Source organism: Dasypus novemcinctus, chromosome 5 (genome assembly GCF_030445035.2).
Source record: "Dasypus novemcinctus isolate mDasNov1 chromosome 5, mDasNov1.1.hap2, whole genome shotgun sequence".
Taxonomy (NCBI): domain Eukaryota; kingdom Metazoa; phylum Chordata; class Mammalia; order Cingulata; family Dasypodidae; genus Dasypus; species Dasypus novemcinctus.
This window is the reverse complement of record NC_080677.1, coordinates 5,436,308-5,462,256: the sequence shown is the minus strand read 5'-3', so window position 1 is coordinate 5,462,256 and position 25,949 is coordinate 5,436,308. Positions and strand designations below refer to the sequence as shown.

Below are 25,949 nucleotides of genomic sequence, written 5' to 3'. Positions count from 1 at the left end.
ATAGGGAGCCAGAGATGGCTCTGGAGTATGAGCCCAATTTGGGCCCTGGGCACAAGCTTCTTCACTGTTCTGTAGAATTGAGTCTATATTCTGAGTTTTTATATTTACCCCAGAAAGTATGTTCTCCTGGATATAAAAAGACCTCACCTTGCTTTGTAAGAGAGGGATCACAGAACTGTGATGGGTGAAGTATAATCTACCTAAGAAATTATTTGCTTGCAATTGATAGACTAATTATACAACCTTCTCATCTAATTTCCCCCCCAAATCTTCTCATAGTAAATGCTTTATCTGAAACACAGACACTAGGAAAATTACATATAAATTGGGTGTATTTATAATTTAGCCAGAATTTTCTTTCATTTTTCTAAATAAGTGACATTTTATTGCACCTCTTAAATTATTCCATTTAAATTCATAATTCCTTGCTGTCTATGACTCTGTGTGTTGGCATATATCATTGTACTTTCACTTAGAGAAAATAGGGGGCTTGGCTCTGCACATGCCTTATATTTGTATAGTATATATAGTTATAGATTTCAAAATACTGCCTTCCGCTTATTTAGTGTGTTAGAATTCACATACATCATTGTATTTTATCTTAACACCAACTCTGTGAGGTAGGCCAAAGTCACATTTTTACCCTCATTTTACACCTGAGGAAAGTGTCTTAAAGAGGTGATTTGTCTGGTGCTCTCTGAGATTTGTAACAGTCAAGCCAGAACTAAATCCCAGTTCAACTACCACCTAGTCACCGTGTGCTAATCTTTGTAATGCGTTGACTCATCTGAATAGTTTTATTTCATTTTTATCCCTTGTAATCTTTGGTATGGTTTTTGCACTGTAAGAGATTACTTGGGAAAATCTGTTTAAAATCATCATGCAAAAATATGTCTGCCTCCCATGAAAGTTTGCGTGAAGTGTTAAGTCTGCAGCACAGAAATCCCCCGCCGTAGGAGAATACCAGGGTCCCTGAGTCAGAAGACTCAAGTCTCAGACCCCCTGCTCAAACTCCGGGGGCTTTTAGGCAAATCAGATGACTTCTTAAAAACTATCACTGCTTAAGGCAAGGCAGGGTGAGTTCAAACAGAGCTCTTGGGGGGCAGGTGAATTTATCTACCTTTGCCTTTTATTCCAGTGTGGACTTTTTCACTTGATGTCACTGAGCCCACAGACTCATTTCTTATTCCCTGGCTCCCTGTGTGTTTCTTGTGCATGGAGAGAAGCTATTGATCAGGGCTAACCTGCAGCATTTTAGAATCACGATCCCTACTGTTTGCATTATTCCTTTTTCCCCCCACAAGGAGAAAATAGAACTGGGAGGCAAGTCAGGGACAGTGGAGGGCTCCCAGGACAGGAGCCCTGCCCGGCCGGTAGGAAAATTAAGGAGCACGTCACCTCTTCTGAACTCGCTCAGCAACTTCTAGCTGATCTGGGTCCCTGTGAAACACATGGCTACTAAACCTCTTTAAAAAGGTACTCAGGCAAGGTAGGGGTGTGGTTCAGCACTCCGGAGTGGAAACCCAGGCGCTCCTTCTTCGGATCTCACCTGCCTCCTCATGGCCCTTCCTCGGGGTGCCCTGGCTATTAAACTTTGGTCCCCGCGAATAACAGAGGACTCCAAAGTTGTAAGAGGGGAGATTGTAAGTTTATTTTCTCAGCCTGCTCTCCGCCTCCTAATAGTGGCAGCTGTTTAAACGTAGGCGGGGCATGCATGTGCTTTGCACGCCTCAGGTACTGTAATTGCCAGGCTCCTGTTTAAGGCAGCAATCGCCGTTGTTAAATTCTGTGGAGAGTGTTTAGGGGTTCCCTGAGAAGATAGGGGGCCTCAGGGTCTGCACCTTCCAGGCTCTCTACCCTGAAATGTCCCCACTTTAAACAGAAAATCTGTTTTATACATTAAAATTCTATAAATGATTATTCGTCCCCCCAAAAAATTCCCCTGACACTCTCCTAAAGTCCCCAAAGTCTGAAAAACACTACATAAGGCCAGTCATTTTATAAGAAATTAAGAGTTGCCAAATGGGTCAGGTACCACCTGCACTCTACCCAGAGAGTTTCCCCATTTATGAAATAAGTGAAATATAATCCTAAGACACTTAGCTATCCATACTTTGAAAGTCTTCTGTTTAGGGCAATGAAAATTATTACTGACATAATGCACATTTATTTACAACAAAGCTTTCGTGTAATATGAGCACTTTCAGCCAGTTTCTCTCTGGCCTTTTGCTTTTCCTTGGGAAGTTCTAAGAGTCCTTCCCCGTCTTTGACTATGCATCTTGTATTGGTTATCTGAATATATTCAATAATGCTCCTTCTGGAAATAGGCCAGCCATGGTCATTATAGCTAAGCTGGCATATGAATTTGGGGTGTCCATTTCCTAGAGAATGTCATACTAGTCCCACAAAACCTGGCCTCAGAGACTATGGCGGTTCTATTTTAAATGCAAAGTTCATTTCATCTGTTGAAGGTGAGGGAACTGATCTCCCCAATCCCCTAAAACACTGGTGTTAAGCTTTTCTCCAAGGGCATTTCACACACCTCTTAGCCATGCTTTCTATCCTTTTTTTTTTTCCCCCGTTTTTATTGTCTTTTTTCCTTTAAGATAAATAGATCATACAAAACATTACGTTAAAAAACATAAGAGGTTCCCATATGCCCCGCCCCCCTCCCCCGCTTTCTATACATTGTAACATTCACCTTGCCAACGTCACACTCTCCCAGAAGTCTGGGCTTGTCCCTGTGGGAATATACTTTTGTCCATTCAACCCAGTAGCCCAGTCAGCCAGTCTGTTCTCTCAGTCTCCCTTCGGGATCTTAATCTAAATTGGTCTTTTATAAGCAGCAGACAAAGAATTTTGCATTGATTTAGGCGCTTGCCAGCTGTTTGCTGCCTGTGGTTTATCCTTATCCCTCACTTTTCAGTTAGTCCAGGAGGGTGGAAGTTACAGGAGGCTGGTGTCATCATCACTGGACAAAGGACATTTTCTAACAGACATGGCTTCTCAGCACTGGATTCATCGGAGCGGGGTTGCTGGAGACTCTGGTCAAAGGCCGTTCTAATTCAGTAAAAACACAGAAAAACCGCCTTGACAATTCCATGTCATTTGGTGAACCCTCCTTTGTAAAGTAGAAACAACTTCTGTATCTGTGGGGATTGTGTTTTCTTGTCCTGGCGCAGAGCTGAGAATTCATGCTTTGCATGTGGGGAGCGGATCGTTTTCTCGGTCTCCTGCAGAGTCCTTGTCCATTCTCCTCTCCAGGCCGCCTCGTCCCACTAAGCTCAATCAAATCAAGCAACTGGCCAAACATTGCCTGGCTCTTGAAAAGAAAGGGAGCAGACCCAGAAAACTGAGTTCTGAGCAGGATGCCCAAACTCAGGTCCTTAACAACCAAATTAATAGGAGGATGTGATGAAGAAGGCGTAGAGGAGGGGAAACTGGAGCAAGCTTTGGGAAAATTTGGCAGAACACGTCAAGACCCCTAGAAATGTAGATGCCTTTCCACCCAGCCATAAAACTCCTGGAGATTTAGCCAATGATGATTCTTCAGGAAATGTACAAGAATTGGCATCACAAGTTTGTTGAATGATTTTTAAAAGCTAGAAACTACAGATTCAAAAACAGAAAAAGGACTTAAATAAATTCTAGTCTACCCATGTAATGAAAGATTACATAGCCATTAAAAATAAAGGTGTGAAAATAAAGCTAGTAAGTGGCTTGGAGAGGTGTTCATCAGCTTTCAATGTCAGAATGTTGAAATCCAGCTTATTCTGAAAAAAGAAAATATATCTCTACATATTAACTATAATATAAAAATACATGTGTGTGAATGTGTATGTATATACATTCTAGGATTGCAGATGATTTGTTTTTTGGTTTTTGGTGGTGGTTGTTGGGGGGACTGTGTGTATTAGATTCTCCAGGGAAACAGAGCCAACAGGCTATATATGTCTGTCTGCGTGTGTGTGCATATGTGTGTATATGTATCTATACAGAGCGATGTGCAGGTTAAGAGATTTGCTTTAAGGAATTGGCTCCTGTGACTGTGTGGACTGTCAGTCTGAATGCCCTAAGGGAGGACAACAGCTGAAAGTTCACAGACGACTAGATGGGGTTGTCTTGAGGCAGAATGTCCTCTTGTCTTTGGAACCCTCAGTTCCCTGCCTTGAAAGCCATCAGCCAAATGCCTGAGTCCCCACCCCATGAGGAAGGACCACCTGCAGTCACTGATCGTAGATGCTATCCCCCATCCACGCAATACCGTCACAGAAACATCTAGGCCAGTGTGTGGCCAAACCCCTGGACACACGTTGACACATAAAAAGGACCATCACAGAAAAATGCATGTTCATCCCGACAAAAAGGGATTGATTCAGCCCGGGCTCCCTCGGCTTCCCTGCTGGCCAGGCCTGCTGGTGGCTTCCAGTGCCAGAGACTCAAGCTCCTCCTTGTCTCCCCAGGGAAGGAAAGCCCTCCAGTAAGCGACACTCCGGATGATGGAGACGAACCCATGCCTGTCCCTGAAGACCTTTCCACCACTTCAGGAGGACAGCAGAATTCCAAGAACGAGAGAGGAGTGGGTAAGTCGTCAGGCTGGTATCCTTTTAGCAGGCTAATGCATGCTCCGTGCCTATAACCTTGGTCTCCCTTTGTCCTTGAGTAGATAGCAATTAAGTGATGTGAGTCATCGCATCATTTCCCCTCCACCATCCTTTTTAAGGAAATAAGGTATAAAGATCCGGAGGATGGGGCCGTCTTATATGAAAGAGAACAGATACAGCTCAATATGGCATGAGACACATGTGCACAGGAAAATGGCAGAGGGCCCCGACAACACTGTTACTTTCCTTTGTCCTCAGTGTGCTTGCAGGAATATAGAATTTTAGAGATTGCATATAGTGAAAAGTATACATCTTCTGCATTATGGCAATAGGAACTCTTATCTTTAGAGCTTCAGGTTCGAAGGATCCACATCTGGCCATTTTATGTTTTTCCTCTATTCTCTGTTCCTTAAATGTCAAAGTTACCTGGAAAATAGAAAATCTGATCATGGGAAATTTTTTTAATGTTAAAAAAAATCTAGATAACTTAAGTTCCCAAACCTTTACATATGTTTTCCTTAAAAGAGGTGGGGATGGAAACATCAGCGATCTCTCCAGTGGTTCCCTTTTACATGCTACAGTTTAAGTCTAGAAAAACGTATTCCACTCTCTCGATTACAAGAAAACAGAGACTCAGAGAAGTTCACTGAATCAAGTAAGGCCAAAAAGCAGACTCTGCATTAGAATCTCTGTTTTCCGACCCAAAGATTAGTTTTCATTCCATTATGACATGCTCTCATGAGCCCATGAGTAGAGGTTCCTGGGGATATAAATTTTCTTTTGGAACAAAGAAAAAGCTGCAGTGACGAGAGCCACCTATTTGCACCAAAGCCTATCATGAAGGTTATGTACAAGTTTGACCTGAGGTGAACTGGGGATCAACTACTCAAACCCCTGTAGGCACAGAGGGCAAACCCAGGAGAAGTTCTCAGGGTGATGAAAATCACCAGGCATCCCACTGTAGGGCTTCCTCAGGCAATAACTCAGAAATAGATTTTATCTCGTTTTTTGTGTCTTAGAAACCCAGTTGACTTCGGATATATTGATTCTTTTTATTTTTCATGTGGTTAGATAGTTAATTGTGCAAACAAACGAAGAGTAGTAGCTCAAGCCATTTGATGCAGGTAAACCGAGGAAACAGTTACATTTACCAATGACATGTCCCAATTAGAAAATGACTATTATATATGGGAAGGTAGGGAAGAAGAGAAGTAGTGTTTGTGGATTATCTTCTCTGTTTTAGACAGGACAGCAACATTTTTGAGAATGGGCTTTAATTTAATTGCTGTGTATATTTTTAAAATCGTCTTCTATTTTTTTGCAAGTGATACTGGTTTTTATCATACACCGTATGAAAGGTTTCTTTGAAAATGCTTTTATATAAGTTGAAAAGTCAATTTAAATGAGAAACAGTAAAGCAGTGGTAGTACATATATGATAAAAATGTGCAGAGGCTGCAGATGAGGATTCATGTTCGGGTGATCCTACATTATAGTTCCTGAAGGAGCCCATGGAGAGGGGTGCATGAGAAAATGCACACTTAGAACTTGCCTGAGGATGCAAAGCAAGGGGCTCAGGGACAAAGAGAAATTTCAAGAGTGATGTTATGGAAATGCACTCATTAACCAATTATGTGACCTGAGAGCCCAGACATCAGAGTAAGGACACTCGGGGTCATTATGGAGAACCTTGGTGAGCTCTCACTGAAACCCCTGGGGCTACTCTAGAGCATCGAGCATGGGAGCCAGAGTTGCTGCGTGGCAATCTTTAGAGAACTGAAAGTGAGGCTCATTCCTGGAGAGTAAAGAATAACGCATAGTTCACTCAGCAGGGTAAACAAGCCATTCTTACAGATGCCTTCAAGTGTCCCACAGGCGCTGTGCCATGTGGACGTCACACTGTTGGTGGTCATCACTGCTAGGAAGACCACCAGGCATCACTCGTGTGGACGGCACACCGTTGGTGGTCATCCTGTGCTAGGAAGACCACCAAGTGTCAGCCATGTTGACGTCATGCCAGTGGTGGTTAATCCACCACTAGGGAGACCACCAGGCATCGCCCCATGTAGACGTCACACCATTTGTGATTAATCGAAGACCACCAGGTGTCACCCCTGTGGGTGTCATGCTGTTCAGTGCTAGGAAGACCACCAGGGTTGCCTGTGTGGACGTGGTTAATCCACTGCAGGAAGACCACCAGGCATCGCCCCATATGGACATCACACCGTTAGTGGTTAATCCACTGCAGGAAGACCACCAGGCATCGCCCCATATGGGCATCACACCGTTTGTGGTTAATCCACTGCAGGAAGACCACCAGGCATCGCCCCATATGGACATCACACCGTTTGTGGTTAATCCACTACTAGGAAGACCACCAGGCATCAGCCGTGTGGATGTCACACCATTGGTGGTTAATCCACTCGGAAGACCACCAGGCCTGGCCTGTGTGGACGTCACGCCGTTGGTGGCCATCACTGCTAGGAAGACCCCCGGCTGCTGGCTGGCATTCCTAACTGGTTCCCAGTTGTATTCTTTCTGTTCAGATTTGAGCTTCAGGGCCCCACATGTACCAACTGCAGCTGTTGGTGGGGAGCTGGGAGTAGGTCTGTTATTCCCGCAGGCACTTCCCAGTGTTTCCCTGCCATGAGTGGCCTGGATTCCATCCTTATGTCTCCTTTCAGGATAAAGTTGGTAAAATTTTTGAATTTCATAACTGTAAAATTTCACAAGTCTGAATGGACCTCTGTGCTGGGTTTGTAACTGGCGGTTGGTGAAGGTGCTGTGGAGGGGCAGGGAAGCCTGAGCGCAGGAGTGTTGTTTGGAAGAGCCCCCTCTCTCGGGACTGGGGAGGCCAAAGGAGCCTTTGATGACTGCATTGAAACCCAAAGGTGCAAGCGCCCAGCTCAGACCCAGAAGGAGAAGCCATGCATTGAGAGGGTAGGGGTTTGAGGAGAGAAAGTGAGTGAGGAAATCACGGGCGACAGAATAGTAGAAAGAGACATCAAAGGAGGAAACTATTCTTTACAGCAACTATGTTGTAGCAACCATCCTGTGTGATTTTTGAGGGAAATCAACTAGCTTTAGTGTCTGGTGATATATTATTTATTAAAGTAATTTGTAATATGTAGCACTTAAATAAATGAAGTAGGTAAAGAACTATTAGGAAACAAAATAAAAAGATAGGAACAATTAGTGAACTAAAGGAAATAAACGTGCAGCTGTATTTCATCAGCTCCACAGGAATAAGTCAGAGTAGCAAAAGAGCATCAGGGGTACAGGAAGCCAGAAGAAACCCTGCCCTTACACCAAAGTAGGAAGAAACACGGGAGGAAGTAACATTGTCGAAACGTAAGGCACATAGAAGTGGTGAAAAGGGGCATGTCGTGAAGGCTAGAGGCCTGGCGGAGTGGAAGGCAATGGAACTCAGGCCCCTTCTCCCTCATTGGGAACCTCTGAGCAAGGCTCTTCTTCTCCTGAGCCTCAGTTTCCTGGTTTTAAAGTGGCAATAGCAACTAGACACGTCTCACGGAATCATTTTGAAGGTTGGATGGAACTGCAGAAGTATGCTTTGCTGAAGACAGAATTGCAAAGACATGAAGGAGAAAAGGGCAAAAAAACAGAAAAACAATGCAACTTGTATAAAACAGATGTTTTGAAATATATGAGAAGCATAAAGGAGCCTGCTGTACCTTCACTGGAGGCAACATTACAACACCAAGGCTAGAAGAGGAATGTATTGATAATAAAGTCCATAGAATAAGCAGACTGAAATGGACGCCAAAAGAGAAGGAGGGATGAGTGAAAATAGGACAACACGAAGGGAAAGATAGAGGGTGACCACCACCAGCTGACCCAGGAAAAAGTCAAGGGTCCTCAGTATTCCTGTTGAAATTTCAAGGAGAAATGGCAAGTGGCAAAAGATGACAAAGGGTAGAAAATGACTTGGTGATGACAAACTGCTGAGGCCTTTGTAGAAACAGACCAGAAATGCTTTTGGAAAGCCGTGGAACCAATCTGAACACTAACTCAGTGGCATCATGGAGTTTTTGGTAAACCTAGTCTCAGTGAGAACAGTCCAAGCATCGCAAACAAATTCATAGGAAACAGCAGAAATCAAATTCCTGGAATGGGGGAGAGGGGAGGTGTTGGGACCTGACTGGTGGGTTGTTCCCAGCATGCTGGCACACCTCATTGCTTCATCCAGAGTTGAGGAAACACTGTAGGAGGCCTGTAGAGTCATCAAAATGGTCTCTTTCATGAGATAACGCTTCTTCTGAAGTGGTCTTAAAAGAGGAGAAAAATCTCATCTCTCTGAAGTGGTTGTACATGAAACTGCTTAAAGCAAAAGATGTCCTCCATGACCTCTTAAGGGCAACCCCGAATTTACTCAATAAACCGTAATACTCATACTAGAAAAGGGGAAAATGAGTTGAGATTTATGCTGGAAACTGTTGACTTGGGGCTGTTAAAAGCGTTTCCCTTAGGAGTTAGGTCAGGATTTGGTGTCTAGAGAGCTGATAACGAGTTTTGCATAAAAAACAAACACTGGAAGCACTAGCTGGTTGCTTCATTAATTCAACAATCATTCCATCTCTTCCTTATTTACATCATGGCTTACATCAGGGTATTTTTTTCTAAGTGACTGCTCTTCCTAAGTTGTCTTAAAATTGGCCCAGGGTCTTCTATCATCAGAATTTTATTGCTGAGCAGGCCGGTCTGGAGGTCTATTTCCAGCTTCAAAATGAGGAGACGGGCTGTGGATTGAGCTGGTTCCGGCACCAAGCGAGTGGGTGAGAAAGGAAGAGGGCCCCCTGGTAGGAATGCAGATGGCAGGGAAGGAGATTTGGTGGAATAGAGCAGAGGATGAAGGTGAAAGGACAAAGGACACAGGAGGCAAAAAATGGGAGGACCACCCAGTAAATGCCGCCTGCAAGCTTAGGGTTTAGAGTCGACTCAAGGAAGAAGGCCGGGGCAGCGTACGATAATGCTGTGAGACCTAAACGGAGAGATGATTTATGCAAGCGTAAGGTGGAAGACTTGATGCTGATAGCAGGCCGAGTGGACTTTACAAACCCCTTGACCTCTGTGAAGAGGAGATCTGGCAATCCCGTGCGGTCCTTGCTTTTAGGCAGAAGGGAATGCAGTGATGGGCATGAGTTTGAGTATGGGCAGATAATGTCTATTTCCACAGGGCTCTGCATTCTAGCATGTTCTTTCGCCTTCGCTCACTTCAGTGACCTACCCCTCCTTGGAGTTGTGTGGTGATAACGTTGTTTTATCAGTTGTCTCTTTCAGGACCTGATTACCGTAGGTGTTAGGCTTCTAGGCGTTTAGGAGGACTTGGCACTTGCTCTGAGTTTGGGGTGGGAGAGCACCTTCTCAGCACTGAATCAGCAGACCCCGGGAGCCTTCCATCTCAATAGATTGATCAGGATGTGATTCACCTTGGCAAAAATTAGAATAGACAGAAAGGGAAAAAAATATCTAGATTCCACCCACCACCCCACCCACCGCCCAGCATCTAGGAAAATGATTGTATGTAAAAGCATAACTCTTTTTTTGATCCATTCAGTTGAAGTAGTAATTCCTTTACTCAGTCATTAGTTCTAGACTGAAGTGGGAATTTCAAGATTAATACCTTTTTAATTGGTCCTCCCAGTGCCAAAACTCCCAATCATTTTACCGCTTTAGGCAGGATGCCTAAAGTTTTAGGACAGCACTGAGGGATTTAGGAAAGGGTGATAACGCTTTTCTTACAGCCTGGGAGAGAAGAAGGGAATGCTGGAGACAAGAGTTTTTCACAGTGGGAAGAGAAAGTAGCGGGTTTTGGTCTAATTGGAGCTTGGGCTGCCGGCTTTTGGCTTTTGCTTACGGATACGAGCCTGCTTATCTCATCAGCAGTTAGAGGAAGTTGTTTTTATCTGCGAAATGCATCTCTTCTGAACCGATAAACCCCATTTTAGCTAGGGAGAAATATTATCTAGCAGCATCTGAGCATTAGCTGCAGCTGAGCTCAGGCATGTTCAAATATGAAGCACGCGGGAAAGGAGTCACAAAGCAGAGAAAACTGTTTGCTGAACTTATGTGGCTGGATGTCTTGCATTTCTTTCTTTCTCTCTCCACCCCCCTCCCCCTTTGAGGCAAAACTGAAAGCATACAATTGGGATTCTGGTTCATCTTCCTTTTCTACTTCCTGGCTCCTCTTCATAGCTGAATTATTGTGTAATGGCTTTGATGAGGCAATTTTTAAAAATTCTGTCTTATTCGAGTCTTGCAGAACCTATTTCCGTATCTGGAAATACCTCATGAAAACAGCAGGTATTGCCACCATGAACCTATCCAAACCAAAATATTCTAATCAGAAAGCCTCTCATTCTCCTGAATTCCCCAGAACTTGAGAGCTAGTGTTCAAGACAAAATTATTTTGCCTACTCTCCAACTCTTTTTTTTTTTTTTTAGGGTATAAACATGAAACAGTTTTATTTTTTCCAATAACTGTCACCAATTCTGCTTTCTCTAAACCACCCTCCCTCCTTCCCTCTGGGTGGCGAGTCTGTAAATAACATCTCAGTCCAATCCCACAACGCACTTGGGGCTGTTAAGACTGGCTCATTTCTGTACCTCAGATGGTTCTGTTTTTTTTTTTTCGTCTTTATTCATTTTTTTAATATTACATTAAAAAAATATGAGGTCCCCATATACCCCCCACCCCCTTCACCCCCCTACTCCCCCCTTAGCAACATTCTCCTCCATCATTCATGAGACATTCATTGCATTTGGTGAATACATCTCTGAGCACCGCTGCACCTCATGGTCAATGGTCCACACCATGGCCCACACTCTCCCACAGTCCACCCAGTGGGCCATGGGAGGACATACAATGTCTGATAACTGTCCCTGCAGCACCACCCAGGACAACTCCAAGTCCTGAAAATGCCCCCACATCTCATCTCTTCCTCCCATTCCCCACCCCCAGCAGCCACCATGGCCACTTTCTCCACACCAATGCCGCATTTGCTTCGATTACTAATCACAATAGTTCATGAATAGAATATCAGTAAGTCCACTCTAATCCATACTCTATTCCTCCATCCTGTGGACCTTGGAATGTTTGTGTCCACTCCACATCTATATCAAGAGGGGCTTAGATTCCACATGGATGCTGGATGCATTCCTCCTGCTTCCAGTTCTCCAAGTCTTTTGAACTTTGAAGAGAAAGGCTGTTACACAAAACAGGCTCATTGCTTTCCCATTCCAAAGTAAATTGAATTTGCTGTCTTTCCAAATTCACTTTGGATAAGCTTTTATTTATTATGGTGAATTCATAGGTCAGTGCCAAACATTTGGAAAGCGTGATTTTTTTTGCACCACAGCGTGGCACATAGGTACGTTCTAGTGAAAATAAGTGTGCTGCATCTGGTACCATCTTGTTCTAGATTTTGGTATAGGCAGGTGGGGCCATGCCGCTGAAGCTTAAGAAAGTTCCTTGGGGGAAGACTGCAACTGGTATGTATGTGTTGGGCAAAGTATATCGTTGTTCACTTGCAGAAGTAGAAATTCTGTGCCTGGGAGCATGATTCAAGGACATTACGGTTCCTGACTCTATTATTTACTGGCTCACTGGCCCCGGCAGGTGCTGTAACAACCATTTCCAGAGCTATGCAGGGAGGGAGTCGCCTAGCATGGGCGCTCTGACGCATATAAAAGACTGACAGTGGTGGGCAACACATAGCTGATCATAGCGGGGAGCTGCTGGTGGGGTTTTCGTCATTTTCACTGGGTGTGTCCAGCGTGCAAGACCCTGAGACACCTGGGGGCATGTGGCCTGGCACATGCCCGCGTGTCAGTAGCACCCTGTTGGACAGATAAGTGGAGGGAAAAGCACTGACCTGCAGACGCTAACAGGAAGCTAAAATTCCCTGACAAATAAAACATGCCCAGAGGGCAGCCGTGACTGTAAAGGAGGTGACGTCCCTAGCGGCTGCTGCTCATGTTGGGAGACGAAGAGGAGCCCAGCCTGGCCCTTGCTGCGTACTCTTGGAGGGGGGTCCTCCAGCCTTCACACCACGGCCAGCGCGCTGATGGAGGGTGTGCCTGGGCGCTGGCGACGAGGTGCTCACACGGGGCAGGGCCATTCTTCTTCTAGAGGGTCAGCTGGGTCCTCTCTTTCTTGTAACTGAAGGTCAGTGAGCACAAAGCCCCAAAAGTTCTCAAGCGTATGAGCCAAAGCAGAGCCACTGCCCGCAGGGACATGGCCCGGAGCCTCCTCTCCTGCCTAGGCCCCCAGGCCCTGCCGAATTCTTGTCTGGATTTGTGTAGATACTGTTTGTGGTGGCTTCTTGTGTTCAGGCTTTTGTTTCTCTGATGCTTAAGGATGAAGTCAGTTCCATTCAATAACAGTAATATTTATTGAGCCCTTCTCCATTCCAGGCAGATGCAACCACTGTCTTCAAGAACTTAGAGTCTCAGGTTGGAGACTGACATCTGTATAATGACAATATGCAGCAAAACTCAAAAGAGTTCAGATTTTTTTCCCTTGAGAATGCAGAAGAGGAAGGGTTGCTTCTGATTGAGGCGGGGCCGAGGGTAGAAAAGAACTGAGGAAGGTTTACAGAGGGGTTCTTGAGCAGGGATGGGAGAGGTGAGTCAAGATTTTGGCTTTGGGACAAGAGTGGTGGCAGGAAGGAAGTGAAGAGGTTGGGCGAAGGGGCAGAGCGGCACAAGGCCACAGCGACGTTCTCCGGGGAGTGAGGGTTGGTGTTGGGCAGGAGAACCTTTAAAACATCTCAATCTGGGAAATGTGCCTTCAGATCTGTGTGTTAGAAAGACCCCTCTGTGACAGTTAACGGGGAGATGAGAAAGTCTTTCTTACAAAGGAGGAATGCTAGGCCTGAACCAGGAGGCAGTGGGGGGCAGGAAGCACAGGTGTGGGGAGGTGGTCCCCAAGAGTAGCCTTGGTCTTTAACTGAGTATTTAATTTGGGCACATGAGAAGAGTGACTGTAAATTATACCTTGGTGATGGGACCACAGTTGCTCTACTGGAAAAGGTAGGAGATAGACAAAGAGTAGGGTTAACTTGAGATCCAGGAGGCCATGCAAGTCACAGTTCCTAGTCAGGGAACCTTCCAGAAGACAGGAAATGTTAGTGGTAGCAAGAGATAGTTCAAAGCATGGAGTCACATCAGCCAGGGAGGGACGGTGGAGCAAAACGCCAGCGCATCTAGGGCCTTGGGGAATAAATATATTTCATTGTCAGGAAGAGGAAGCAAGGAAGAAGACAGAAGATGCACTGCTCGATATAAGTACAATTTTCAGGAAAGAAAAGTGGTGTGGGAGAAAGAGATTTTAAAGACGGAACGTGAAAGGGTTACTTGTTACATAGAGAATGAGCAAGATGGTGACTGAAAAGGAGGCTTTTGGGATAACAGGGGGGAATTCCCCAAGAGTAGGTCAAGAATGTGGTGCAGGCAGAGCCAACGTGTAGACAGCTGATAACTGAGTGGGTGTCGGGTTAGGAAAGCAACATTTGTGGGCTGATAGGAAAATTTGGAAATGAAGGGAGGGAGCGAGGGAAGTAGGGGAGCACGTTGTAAGACAAGGGAAAGGATTTTCAGGTTCACCTTTTCTTTCTGAGCGGAGAATCTTTCAGTATGGTTGAAGGCCTGTAAGGAGGGACTAGTGAAGAAGAGATTAAAATATAATGCCCAAGAAGGGTCCCGGGGGAGGCAGGGGACACGATCAAAGGGGCCACTGAATGCCTGGAAGGTTGCCCCACAGATGTCTCCCTGACTCTCCTTCCCATCGTGGTCTCCATTCAGAAGTCCCCACGTAAGAGTTGACATGGTCCCAAGCAGCAGCCTCTCCGCACTCCATCCTTACCCTGCTTTATTCTTCTCCATAGCAGCACATGTCACCACTTTTTTGCAAAGAATTCTGCTCTGATCTGCTCGTTCCTTTATCTTCAGCATCTGACACCCCACCTTGCGGGTGTCCAGTAAATGGCGAATGGTGGCATTGCTTTCCTTGAAGAGATGACGGGAGATGGAGAGGGGAGGGCAGTAGAGGGAACTTGACATGGAGGAGAAGTTCTTGAAGGGCCTGTTTGGTGTCCCTTGCGCTGGTTGTTTCAGGTCCCTGCTTCTCAGGAGGCATCACTGGTGTTCTGCGCAGGGAGGACTTCATTGTGTGAAGCTGTCCCTCCTGTCAGAACATGTGACCGTCCACACCAGGGCCTTCTGAAGCCACAGAAGAGCTGTCCCACCCCTGTCATCTTGCACCCCAAAACATCCCCACATCTTTCCATACGTCCCCAACTGAGAACCACCGATTGCAGTGGCACCATTTAACCTGAACATTTTCACTCTCCCGTGGTTTGCTACAATGCCCTCATGAGAACTTGCATGTTCAGAGGGGTACCATTTGGCTGAATATTTAAGGTCTTTTAAGATAGTCAGTAATATTCCAGAAGATGAATTTTAAGAATAGAAATACCTAGAGAAAAAAGCTCTTGTCCTCACATTTCCAACCACCCTTCTATTTTTTTTTTTTTTTTATTTTTTACTTTATGTCTGCAAAGGTACATTTTACCTTTGGAAAGTTTATTTTTTTTAAAAAAGAAACCTATATTAATCCTGTTTCATTTTATTGTGACAACTTAATTTCAAGATCACATTGTACCTAATGGAAATAAAGAAGATTATTGGATTAAATGTACAACCAGAGTAGACAGATAAATAGCATTTTCTGTTGCCAGGTTTTTTGGTCCCAGTTTTATTTTCTGCTTTGTTCCATCTGCATTGAAAGGATAGCTAGCTCTGTGTATGAAACAACCGACATTTTGTTGACTTTCCTTCTACATGGGGTTTCAAAAAGAAATGGAAAAAAAAAAAAAAGGTTTTGAGCTGTGGTTGCCAGTTGCCACCTGTCACCCTATCTGGTTAGGACATTTTCTGATTTGGGAAGTGTAAATATAACCCAGAAAAAAAGCTTCCCCTCCCTTTATGCAAAAGTGACAAAGGTTCAACCAGCATAGCCTAAGCATTGCCTTGTAGAGTTTCGAATGAAATCGAATGAAAACGTTTGTTCTGGCAGAGCAGACTGCAGGAAACTGCCCTCACCGAGCCTTCTAGAGTTGGAGGCTGAGCTACTGTACTCCACCAGATAAGCCCAGTTTTCTTCAAGTCTTGACAGGAACTACGTTTCTCAAATTACCACAGATCTGCTCAAAATTGTAGACCCTTGGCATGTTAGGATTTGTGGGATAACAGAAAGTTTTAAGGAACTTAAAAAATAGGCTCAGTCTAGCAGTGTGCCAGAGCCCAACCGGCTGACTGTTAAATGTTCAGACAATCTGCAGGCCTGTTAAACTGTTGGTAGCTTGAATTTAACCACAGTAGGAATATTTATACCACAGAAATCGGCAAATACTAGACAATCTTGCTTTATTTTTTTTTAAGAGTTGGTTTGTCTGCGTACCACTGGCTTAAATGGAATTTTAATATTTTGACAGATAACAATGAAATCTGAAAAAAGGAATGATTTTGTGGGTGACTGCATGTGTGCATTTCAAGAGTGTGTTTAATGGAAGAGCGAGGCTTCTGGGAGGAGTTAGGGGAAGTAAAGGGAAATAGAGTTTGTCCAACGAAAGAACTGATTCCAAATGATTCTTTGCTATTAATAAAAAGTTATTTCCTGTTTGGAAATGAAGTTTTTGGACCAACTAGACCAGGCATTCTAAACAGGGGTTCCATGAGCTTGAATTGAAATTCAGAGAAGCATTATCCTTGTGGGGGCGTGTTGGTGCAGGTGTGATGTATCTATTAAATGACACGGGACTTAGTAAGGAATCCGTGGTTTTCACGTGACTGGCAGAGGGGTCATGGTACAAAAAAGGTTAGGAACCCGTGCTCTAGACTATCTATATTAATCAGTGAAATGCTTCTTTAGCATTTTAAAATTAGCTGTGGAGAAGACGTGATTAGAAAGGATTCTGTGTCATCATTTGTTTTTATTCCCATTACTTTGGTTTGAAGAACTTTGCAATGCCAAGTGAAGCTTGTTCATGTTGCAGTCACGTCTTACTAAACTACAGTGGTTTTTCCAGGAACACTTTAGCCTGATAATACCCTTCAAAACATGGCATCAAACTGGGTCTGCCCAAAGGAATTTGCCACTGACGTCCTTACGTTGACTACCACTGAGCCGGGTGTGTGGAAACCTAAGGGCTGAGCGACTCAGGTATCCGCAGGTCTCTTCCTTAGGGCACATTCTCTAGGGAGGCTATCAGAAGAGCTCACTGCTGGCAGCCCTCTCTCCTCTTTGGCCTCTTCTACCCAGAGGGCTGGCTCTGATGCACCTGCCACTTGCTGTCGCTAGATTAGCTGCAGCGCCATTTCCTGCCCTACTTTCAGCCGTGGAGTTCTCAGCTGCAAAATCTTCCCGGGGCAGGCCCAGGGCGTGCCGTGGCGAGGCAGGCTGCCAGCAGAGCTCTTCCTCCCCGGGATGTGGCTCTAGGCTGTCCATTTCCACAGAAATCGGCGGGCAGCTCTTCCAGGGAAGGCCCGAACGTTTGGCCGGGCATGAATGGACAGCTTCCAGGAGTCCTGGCTGCTCACTCCGAGCACAGCGGCAGTGCAGCCGTTCCCTTGTTCAGAACGATGGACTGTCCGTCCTGAAGCACAACCCTGCTTGCTGAGATGAGAAGAGGACTTTTTATTATAGCCCTGGAGGTGGCGAGATGATTGTTTTTATCATTATTCTCAGAATCAGGCGGGATTTTGACTGCTTGCGCAATTTCTCTCTGCCCTCTGGTCCAACATGCTAGCGATAAAAATATGTCCTCGCCACTGCCCACTCCTGACCATCATGTTAAATGATGACCATTACTGGTATCTGGTGTAGCTACCACTTAGTTAATCTTAGCATTGCAGTTCAAGCAGTCTTGGGGAAATGTGTGTTCACTAGAGAATGCTGTGGCTTTGAGCGAAGAGGTTGATTCCAGAGAAGGCAATGGAAGTCATTTTTGTACTTGTCAGTTACTGCATTTGCTCCCATTTTCAAGAAGTAGTCATATTATAAAATATAGGCTCAATACTGATTTTTATATTGACTTTATTGCTTGGGGCGTTAAAAATTCTGTTAAGGGTGTGCACTAATTTTCCCCCCATTTTATTTATTTTTATTTATTTATTACTGATGGCATATCTTTTAAAATCTTATCCTTAATATCAGTCTGTTCCACACATGCACACATGTGAAATGTTGCACACAGGGTCTTTCGAATCGGACGCTTGACAGAGTCCAGGCTCTAAAGCCGAATGTTATAACCAGCATTTCTGGAACATATTTGTGAAATATGGGACTCAATGAAATACCCTAGAGCAGCACTGTCTGGTGGAAAATATGGTGCCGCCCACATGTGCAATTCTCAATATTTTAGTAACTATATTAAAACAAAAAGGTGAAAGAGGAGAAGAAAGCCAGCTCTGTGCACCTGAGCCTCCCATGTCCTGCTTGCCCGTGCTTGGGCTAACCCTGGCATTTGACCCAGCTTAGCTGTGTATACCCAGGCTCCAGCCTTCCTGTGGAAGGAACAGCTCACGCCTGCTAACTGATGCGCTTCTTGCATTTCAAGAGACAGCTCGTACTTATGTGGCTGTTAGGTTTCCTGGGCACACCGTGATCCAAAGAGTCCCCGATTCAGCATTGTGGCTTTGATGGTGATGTTTTTCTTTTTTGGTCTACCTTCCTTTTTTTCTCTCTCTCTCTCTCTCCCTCTCTTTCCTTCTTTCTTTTCTCTATACATATCTCTTTCTTAACATTTCATCTTGGATACAGTTTCATCAAGATTCTGATACTTGGGTCCAAGGACCAGCGATGAAATCTTGTGCCCAGGAATAAACTTTTTTACAAGGCATGAGGACAGTCTCGTTAGGGCCAGCCACCCTGCGTGACGGGAGACCTGCAATAGAGACACAGTTGACAGTGACTGGAAGAGTCAAACAAAACAAGCTCAAGATCACTAGCTCTGACTTTTTGCTGGTCTTTAACGGAACTTGACTGCTGGGTTACCTGGTTCAGGACTTACTGACAATGAGGTCTTATTTGTTTGTACAAAAGGGTGGCACCAGGGAAAACCACATTGTGGTGAAACAGTTACTCTCTCTAACAATGAAAAGTACATGTTCTTAGCTCCATGTACGTAGACTATGATTACTGTGTGTGGAACTACTTTTTTAGGACTGATAGACCGAAACACACGTGTCCAGCTGGATTGTTCTCTCCAGTAACCTTCTTGGGAGGACCCTGTATTTATTCCATTGCTCACACGTACTTTGCAGGCTCCATCTGACAATTACCTTCTGAGGCCCAAACCTTTGCTTGTGAATATTGGAGGCTGGATTTTATTTTTCTTTTTGAAATAGCCAAAGTCTGTGGGGAACCAAGTTCTTTGAATAATGTAATGCACGATCCTGGGGAATATTCTTTTTTTGTTTAAAAACAAAGTATAATTGTAGAGCTGGAGAATCATTTTCTGAGATGACTCATAAATTCACTCTATAAAAACTTCCGGACAATGGGACCGGGTGGCTGTCATGGATTTCCAAGCAGAAGTTCTGTTCCCAGTCTCTGCACTCTACCTCTCTGGACCTGTGGCATGGCAGCAAACCTCCCTCTGAGTTCCACTTATTTTGTTTACAAAATATGCTGCTTGAAATCATATTTTTCCCTGGCTGTCTGATGTATAAAGTGGTGTTTTAAAAATCCTTTAATTTGCATCACTGGGTTGGAGAGGATGGCCATTTGTGATATGTCTACTGCTTGTGTCTCCTCGTATATGGATGAGCAGATGCCATCCATTGATGACCTTCTTGTCTTCCTTTCTTTGTCCTTTCCAATGAAGCCTCTCAGCAGCCATTCAGCAGCTTTTGCAGGTGCCTCTCTGCTCCATGTTGCCAACCCATAACTGTAGGCCAGCCATATCTCAGCTCTTTGCCCCCTAGGAAACATATTTTACAGCTTCCAAATGATTTGCCTAAATTCATCTAAGCATGCCTGGAACCCTACCCTGCCTGTGCATCGTGGCTAAAATACAGAAACTGCACAGATAAAGAGAGCCCGTGGGGCATACCTTGAGCATTTGAACATGAGCTACCAAAGTTGTGCCCAGTTATTTTGTGTCTGAATCTCAGGCACAGCTAGGCTGTGTGTTCCTTGCAGGAAAGTCGGTCTTCTCTATCATATTACACGACTGTGGGGTAAAAATTAGAAACCTAGTGAGCAGGTATTAAATTGACTTAGACAAACACTAAATTTACCATTCTGCAAAAACCCTCTTTAAAATACCTTGGCATTAGACTGCCTATGAAAAATAGGAAATCATCTTAGGAGGGAATTGAAAGTCAGGAATCAACATTTTAACCATTCGATGAAAATAATGACAACAAAAGGGAAGAAGGCACTGCTTGCAGAGTTGAGAAGAGGGGAATAAAATGTCATCTTAAAATTTAAATAAAATATAGATGGGGAAAAAAGAAGACTTTACATTTTGCTGATAGCTAGAATTTGATTTGCAGTCTAGAATTTGTGAAGGCCACACCCTCTGGCCTTCTCCCAGTACTTCAGGGTACAAGATAGAATCTAAAGTAATAGCGTCTGGGATCTCAGAAATTCTTGGCGTACCCTACATTGAATGTGCAGCCTATTAAAATGTGCATAGGCATAGGAATAGACTATGAATCTTTTTTCTTGTCCTATTCAGTTTTGAAAACCGGAAAGAGATCTGAACATTTATTTACCTGTTGCCCAAAACCCCAGTGCCTCCACAGTATAATAAAAAATGCATTCATTGGCTTTTACAAGCCTTTGGACTAGATATTGCGGGGAAGCGAAGATATATAAGAACTAGTTCCCTCAAAAAGTTAAAGAAGCTGCACATACCTAAAGAGAATCCTAGCCCCATACTGCCTAGTAGGCTTGGAGCTCAGGTTTCAAGTGGTTGTGAATCACAGGGATTTTTCTCCAGAAAGCAAGGGACCAAGATGGGTGTGGGTTGGACTGGACCTTCAAGGATCAGTTAATGGAACAGCAGCTTATTAAGTGCCTACTCTGTCCCAGGTACCCTGCTAGGCACAAGTGTGAGCAAGAAAGAGAAGATGTGTGGGCTCCAAGAGTTTGCCTTCTGGTGAGGGAGAAGAAGGATTCAGCTTAGCAGAGAAGAAAAAAAATGGTGAAGAAGAGAAAAGATGGAAATAAAATATAGACTAATCGTTTTTGTCCCACCGACCATTCTGCCCGGTATTGGACAACTGTTGTTTTCAATTAAACCATTTAGCTTGAGGCATTGATGTTCTTGGCTGCTTGTATTAAATGCACTGAATGCAAAAAGTAGCTTCTGTCTCCACTTGAATGAAACAAAACAAATTTTAGGAGAGCTTCTAAGGCTGTCACCTTCCTCCCACCCCGGCACCCGCAGAACTAGCCATGTGCGTGATTTGCTTTGAGCAATGTTATGTGGTTGCTGTGCAGAGGGGTTCCCATTTGCATAGGGCATGGTAGAGGGAAGGCCGCTCAGGGATCCTTAGGCCACTGCCTCAGTGGATCGATTCTTCTTTGAGCATCCTGGATAAGCGATCACCCTGCTGCTTTGGACGCCTCATGAGGCAGCCCACTCTAGCCTTGGAGAAGCACGTAATACCACGAAAGCCTTGAATTGGGTCTGCTTCCAGCTAGAGCCATCCCTTGAGCCATCTGCAGTATCCCTGCTTTCTCTTCTCTGTAGTGCAGGGGGTCTTCACCTTTTGTGTTCCATGGACCCCTTTGCCAGTCAGGTGAAAACCACAGACCCTTGGCTAAGTCTACTGCATGTAATTTAATAAACAGATCACACCCGCACCAACACATCCCCACAGGAATAATGGTTTTTTGAATTTCAATTCAGGCTCACGGAATCCTGGTTAAGAGCCACTGCTTTAGCATGAGAATCCTTCAGATCACTGAAGGCAGGTATACTTAGCCCCACTGGATATCCGGTTCTCCTGCAGAAAGCTGACCAGTGTCCTGGGAATAGAATGAAATAAACACTGTCACCCATTTGCTTGCTGCTTCTCACCGCTCTTCCTTTCCCCAGGACATTCTCTGGAGAGCCCAAGTCCCTTCTACTTGTTGCACCCAAAGGACCTCCCTGGCTTTGGCAGGGGATACAGAATGAAAGAGAAAAGAGTCCCTGCTTCTGAAGGAGCTGACCAAGGTCCAAAGTGACTTTTACCTTCCAGAGATGATGGAAGACAGCATGTCAAAGGGGATTTTGTAACTGCAGGACTCAGTGCTCTGATTCCATAGAGCACGGGCTCGTAAATGCATTTCAGGACTGTCTTAAATAACAGTCCAGGCCTGAATGGCAGGGAGCTGGGCAGGAATAGTGCCTCCTTGCTCTGGATGCTGCATTCTGCCTCGTGCACCACAGATGCACGCATGGGTGGTGGTAGCTTTTGCAATTGCAAACCAGGTTAACTGTCAACTAAGAACTCGTGAGTCAATTTCTCAGGAACAGCTGTTAGACCCAGCTCCCTTGGTCTTTCATTGGTACCTTTGATAACGAGATCCATGTGTAGGATCTGGTTTGGTTGACTAGGTTTCATTTCAGCCAGGCAAGATTGTTTTGGAACCACTGTATCCCCCTGATGCACAGAGCGATGAATAAGGCATGATTCCCACCCCTGAAATGGTTACACTCGCAATATCGTCACTAGATGCCTGGCTGAAAACATATATCCTGTTTACAGCACTCTTATGGTAGTCAGGTAGTCTTTTTTTTTTTTTTTTAATGGGGAAGAGATGGAGTTGGCATACCTGCGCAGCTAAGGAGGCCACTTTGCTCTCTGTGTGATTCCCTGTCCATATAAGCGCTTGTGAAAAGCAAGCAGCTTTTGATGCTTTGTCAGTAGTCAAAGCTCAAGGGCAAAGTCAAATGCTTAAATCGTTGAAAACTAAGGTTTTGCACATTCCTTAAAGAACTCAACATCATACCATGCATTTAAGCATGAGAAGAAAAAAATGCCATTATTCCCATAGGAACGTTCCTGCAATTCTTCTTTATTCCAGGGGAAGTTATTCAGGCATATGGCTTTGTCTATTAGACTCTCAATTGAGTTGAATTTTTACTTTTCTGTGTGGCAATATTATCGTTAAATAAATTGATCCTTCTCCTAGATCTAGAATTCCAGGAGCGCAGTTGGAATGTTTGGTATTGTGTCACATCGTTTCTTGAGTAGTTCCAGGGCAGTCAGTATACCTTGATAGGGGAACACTGGTTGGAAATTTTAAGTGAGAGGAAAATCAGGGAGAAAGTGTGCTTTCTAGTCAGAGGTATGTGAATTGCTCCCTTCGTGGTGGTTTTTGCTACCTTCACAGTGTGTTTTGAACACTGTGTATTTTGAATACTAGTATTTCCTAACTTGTTAGTTCAGGAAGGAGAGTGCCTCACATTCTAAGTTCCACACAGAAAAGGGTTGGAAAAGGGAAGGGTTTTACTAGTTTTTACTAGGATTAGAGGATACAGCACTTACTTGTCTTTATTCAGGAAGAATAAAGAAAATCCCAGGATATCCCTGTGATGTGCCAATCATTTCCAAGAGAACTCTATTCTAGAGAGACATCTCTGTTGATTTCTCATCATTCAGCCAGCCTTTGCAGCTCTTAAAATAATGACAAAATTATTTTTTTAGTTTGTCAGAAAAATTAATTCTTTGAAGTCTTTAATCACTGCCTCTGAAGATGTATGAATTTTCAGAATCCGCATAAATGGCACATGTGTCCACAATAAGCAGAAGAAGTGCTCGTAATTTTATGAGCTGCCCTGCAAATTGGTTGTGAGCAAAGTAGGAGTGGGATGTACACATTGGGAAACAGTTTTTTTGGCACCTTCTTTGAGGTAAAAACACCTCTGTAAGGTGCTGCTTCCTTGTTACTATGGAGCCAAAATTAGAACAAGAGTGGCTCTGGTTGTGAAACCATGGATGCCCTTCACAGCAAGTACAGAGGCTCTGCCCACTCAGAAAATGAGAGTGGCCACCATTTTGTTTCAAGAACGAACCAGGGGAGCCACTCTGCCAGGTGTGTGCAAAACCAGGCAATCCTTTTGGTGATAGACATGGGTGAAAATAAGCAAATAAGCAGAACATGAGAGAGACTGTATGAGGTGGTTTCAATAAGTTATTTGTTGTCTTCCATGGGAATAGCATACATTCATTTAACAACCAATGTGCTGGAGCCATGCGCTAAAGCAGCTAAGGGCGCTAGCCCTTAAACACCTGACAAGCCTCCTGACAGTGGTAGTGAGCTTACCTAATTTAATCCACACTGGAATTAGGCACTGGTTCCCAGCTAATGCTCAGTCCCTGGCACCATCTAGAAATGGGAGTCTGCCTACAGCTGCCAGGCCTTCTGCTTGGTCACTTGGTTGGTCAGAACTCCAAATCCCACATCTTGCATGAACCTCAGTGTTCTGATTCTAAATCTTTTGCTCTTTCGATCCTTAGATGACACCTTTATAAAATTTCTAGCCTATGTGTTTCTGATCCCTGATACTGTCCAAAGAACAGATAGGAGCTCAGCATGGATACTGGGTTCTAATCAGCATCAGTGAACTGGTAGGAAAATTTCATCATGCTGACCACTCTCAGTCGAGTTTAAATTCACGGAATAGCTGTCAAGCATGTAAGGAAAAGTAGGAGGGAGGAGTCAGGGATGCCAAAGTCCTTTGACGGTGGTGGACTGTGTCACACACAACGATGGATGTCCCATAAACCCTCAACATCTGCCAGGGGAGAAGTCAGTTTTGACTAAACGTGTGTAGGCTTCTTAGAAGGCACGGTGGGTATTCCGTGTGTTCCAGAATGGGTAGACTTTTAAAAGAGCATATTGACTGGAGAGAGGAACATGAGGTGGGAACAAAATCCTGGACCAGGGCAGAGCGACCCCCTGGTTGGGTTTATGTGAGAATGCAGTGGAAAGATGCTGAGAAGAAGCCTTCCATCAGAAGGCCTGACAGGAAATTGGCTCCTTAGGCAATAGTAACCACCCAGTTTATACCCCGAGTGGAAGATAGGGGTGGGGAGAACGGGACGGGGAGTGATAGCCGGAGCTTACCTCTCAGAATGTTTGCTTGTTGGGACCATCTTTCTCTTGGCTTTTATCAAGAAATCTTGAAACATGTATCACCCTAATTGCAACCCTGTTAGATTTAGGGCATTGATTCTTATATTTTTAAAGCATGCTATAGGGGGTTCTGTGAGAAATAAATTTAGGACACGTGGGTACCTTCCATGCCAAGTTTGATTTGAGGCTTTGGAAACAAGATGGCTGGTTTTCTTTGTTTTATAAAGTCATTCCAGTTGGGAAATGCCGAAGTCAGGTATGGGAACCCATGTTAGAAATGAACAGAATCATCCCCAGGTAAATGGGGGTGCCTGCACAGTGCCGCGAAGATGGGGGTGGGGCAGGGGAGGAAAGCGGACGGGCCATCAGGCCTGGGTTTGAATCCCACATCTACCGTCCTCTAGTGCTTTGACTCAGTTTCCCAAGTCCATGATGTAAACGTTTCTACACGCCGTTGGTTTGCATGGTGCAGGTGCTAGGTTTGATTTCCAGGGTCCATATCACGCACCTGGGAATTCAGTGACCTGAGCAGGTAGAGTTTCTGAACCGCCCCCCCCACCCCCCGGCACTCCCATGCCACCATCCTTCCCCCAGATCCAGAAAGAGAGTTCCATTGCAGGTGGTTTTGCAGCTGGACGGAGAAGCTTCAGGCAGGAGTTCTGCAGACCAAGAGATAAATTGGGCTCTGATAGCACATTGCATCAATAGACTCTCACGATGACCTTACATCACGCACAGATAACTCTGCCTCGTTCTTAACCGTTAGAAATGTGTCACTGAAGTGTGAAAATATTTATGCTGTTAGATTTCCCATCATTTTCTGTTCTTTCATTCCCTCTCATTTGCATTGGTTACTCATAAATGTAGATCTTTGCGGCTATTTGTACAACCGCTCCTGTGTCAATCTGTGAAAAGAAGGCTATGAACAAACTGAGCTATCTGTACTACTGTATCCCTGCTTGCCAGGTGTCCACGGTTAACTCAGAGGTGATATGCTTCTGTCTTACACACTTAGCTATTGAAGGCCAGCTTTTAAAAAATTTAGCTGTGCTTTCTAGCATATGGGGTTTGTGTGTAACCCAGTAACTCTAATTACTTAGTTCAAATTGTGCATTATGTCTCTGAACTCAACAGTAGAAATCGACCAACTATGAACTCTTTAAGTTTTTTTATTTGAGATCATTG

The 25,949-nt window shown here is 44.5% G+C and overlaps 1 protein-coding gene across 21 annotated transcripts in view; it reads left to right on the top strand.

Annotated features, from left to right (window-relative positions):
- The window catches only part of IKZF1 (IKAROS family zinc finger 1), a 96,376-nt gene that overhangs the window by 18,327 nt on the left and 52,100 nt on the right, over positions 1–25,949 (top strand). For all 21 annotated transcript variants that reach the window (XM_058296639.2, XM_058296633.1, XM_058296636.1 and 18 more), the window contains exon 3: positions 4,464–4,583. In XM_058296639.2, coding sequence (XP_058152622.1) covers positions 4,464–4,583 — 120 coding nt within the window. The remainder of the gene's footprint in view (positions 1–4,463; positions 4,584–25,949) is intronic.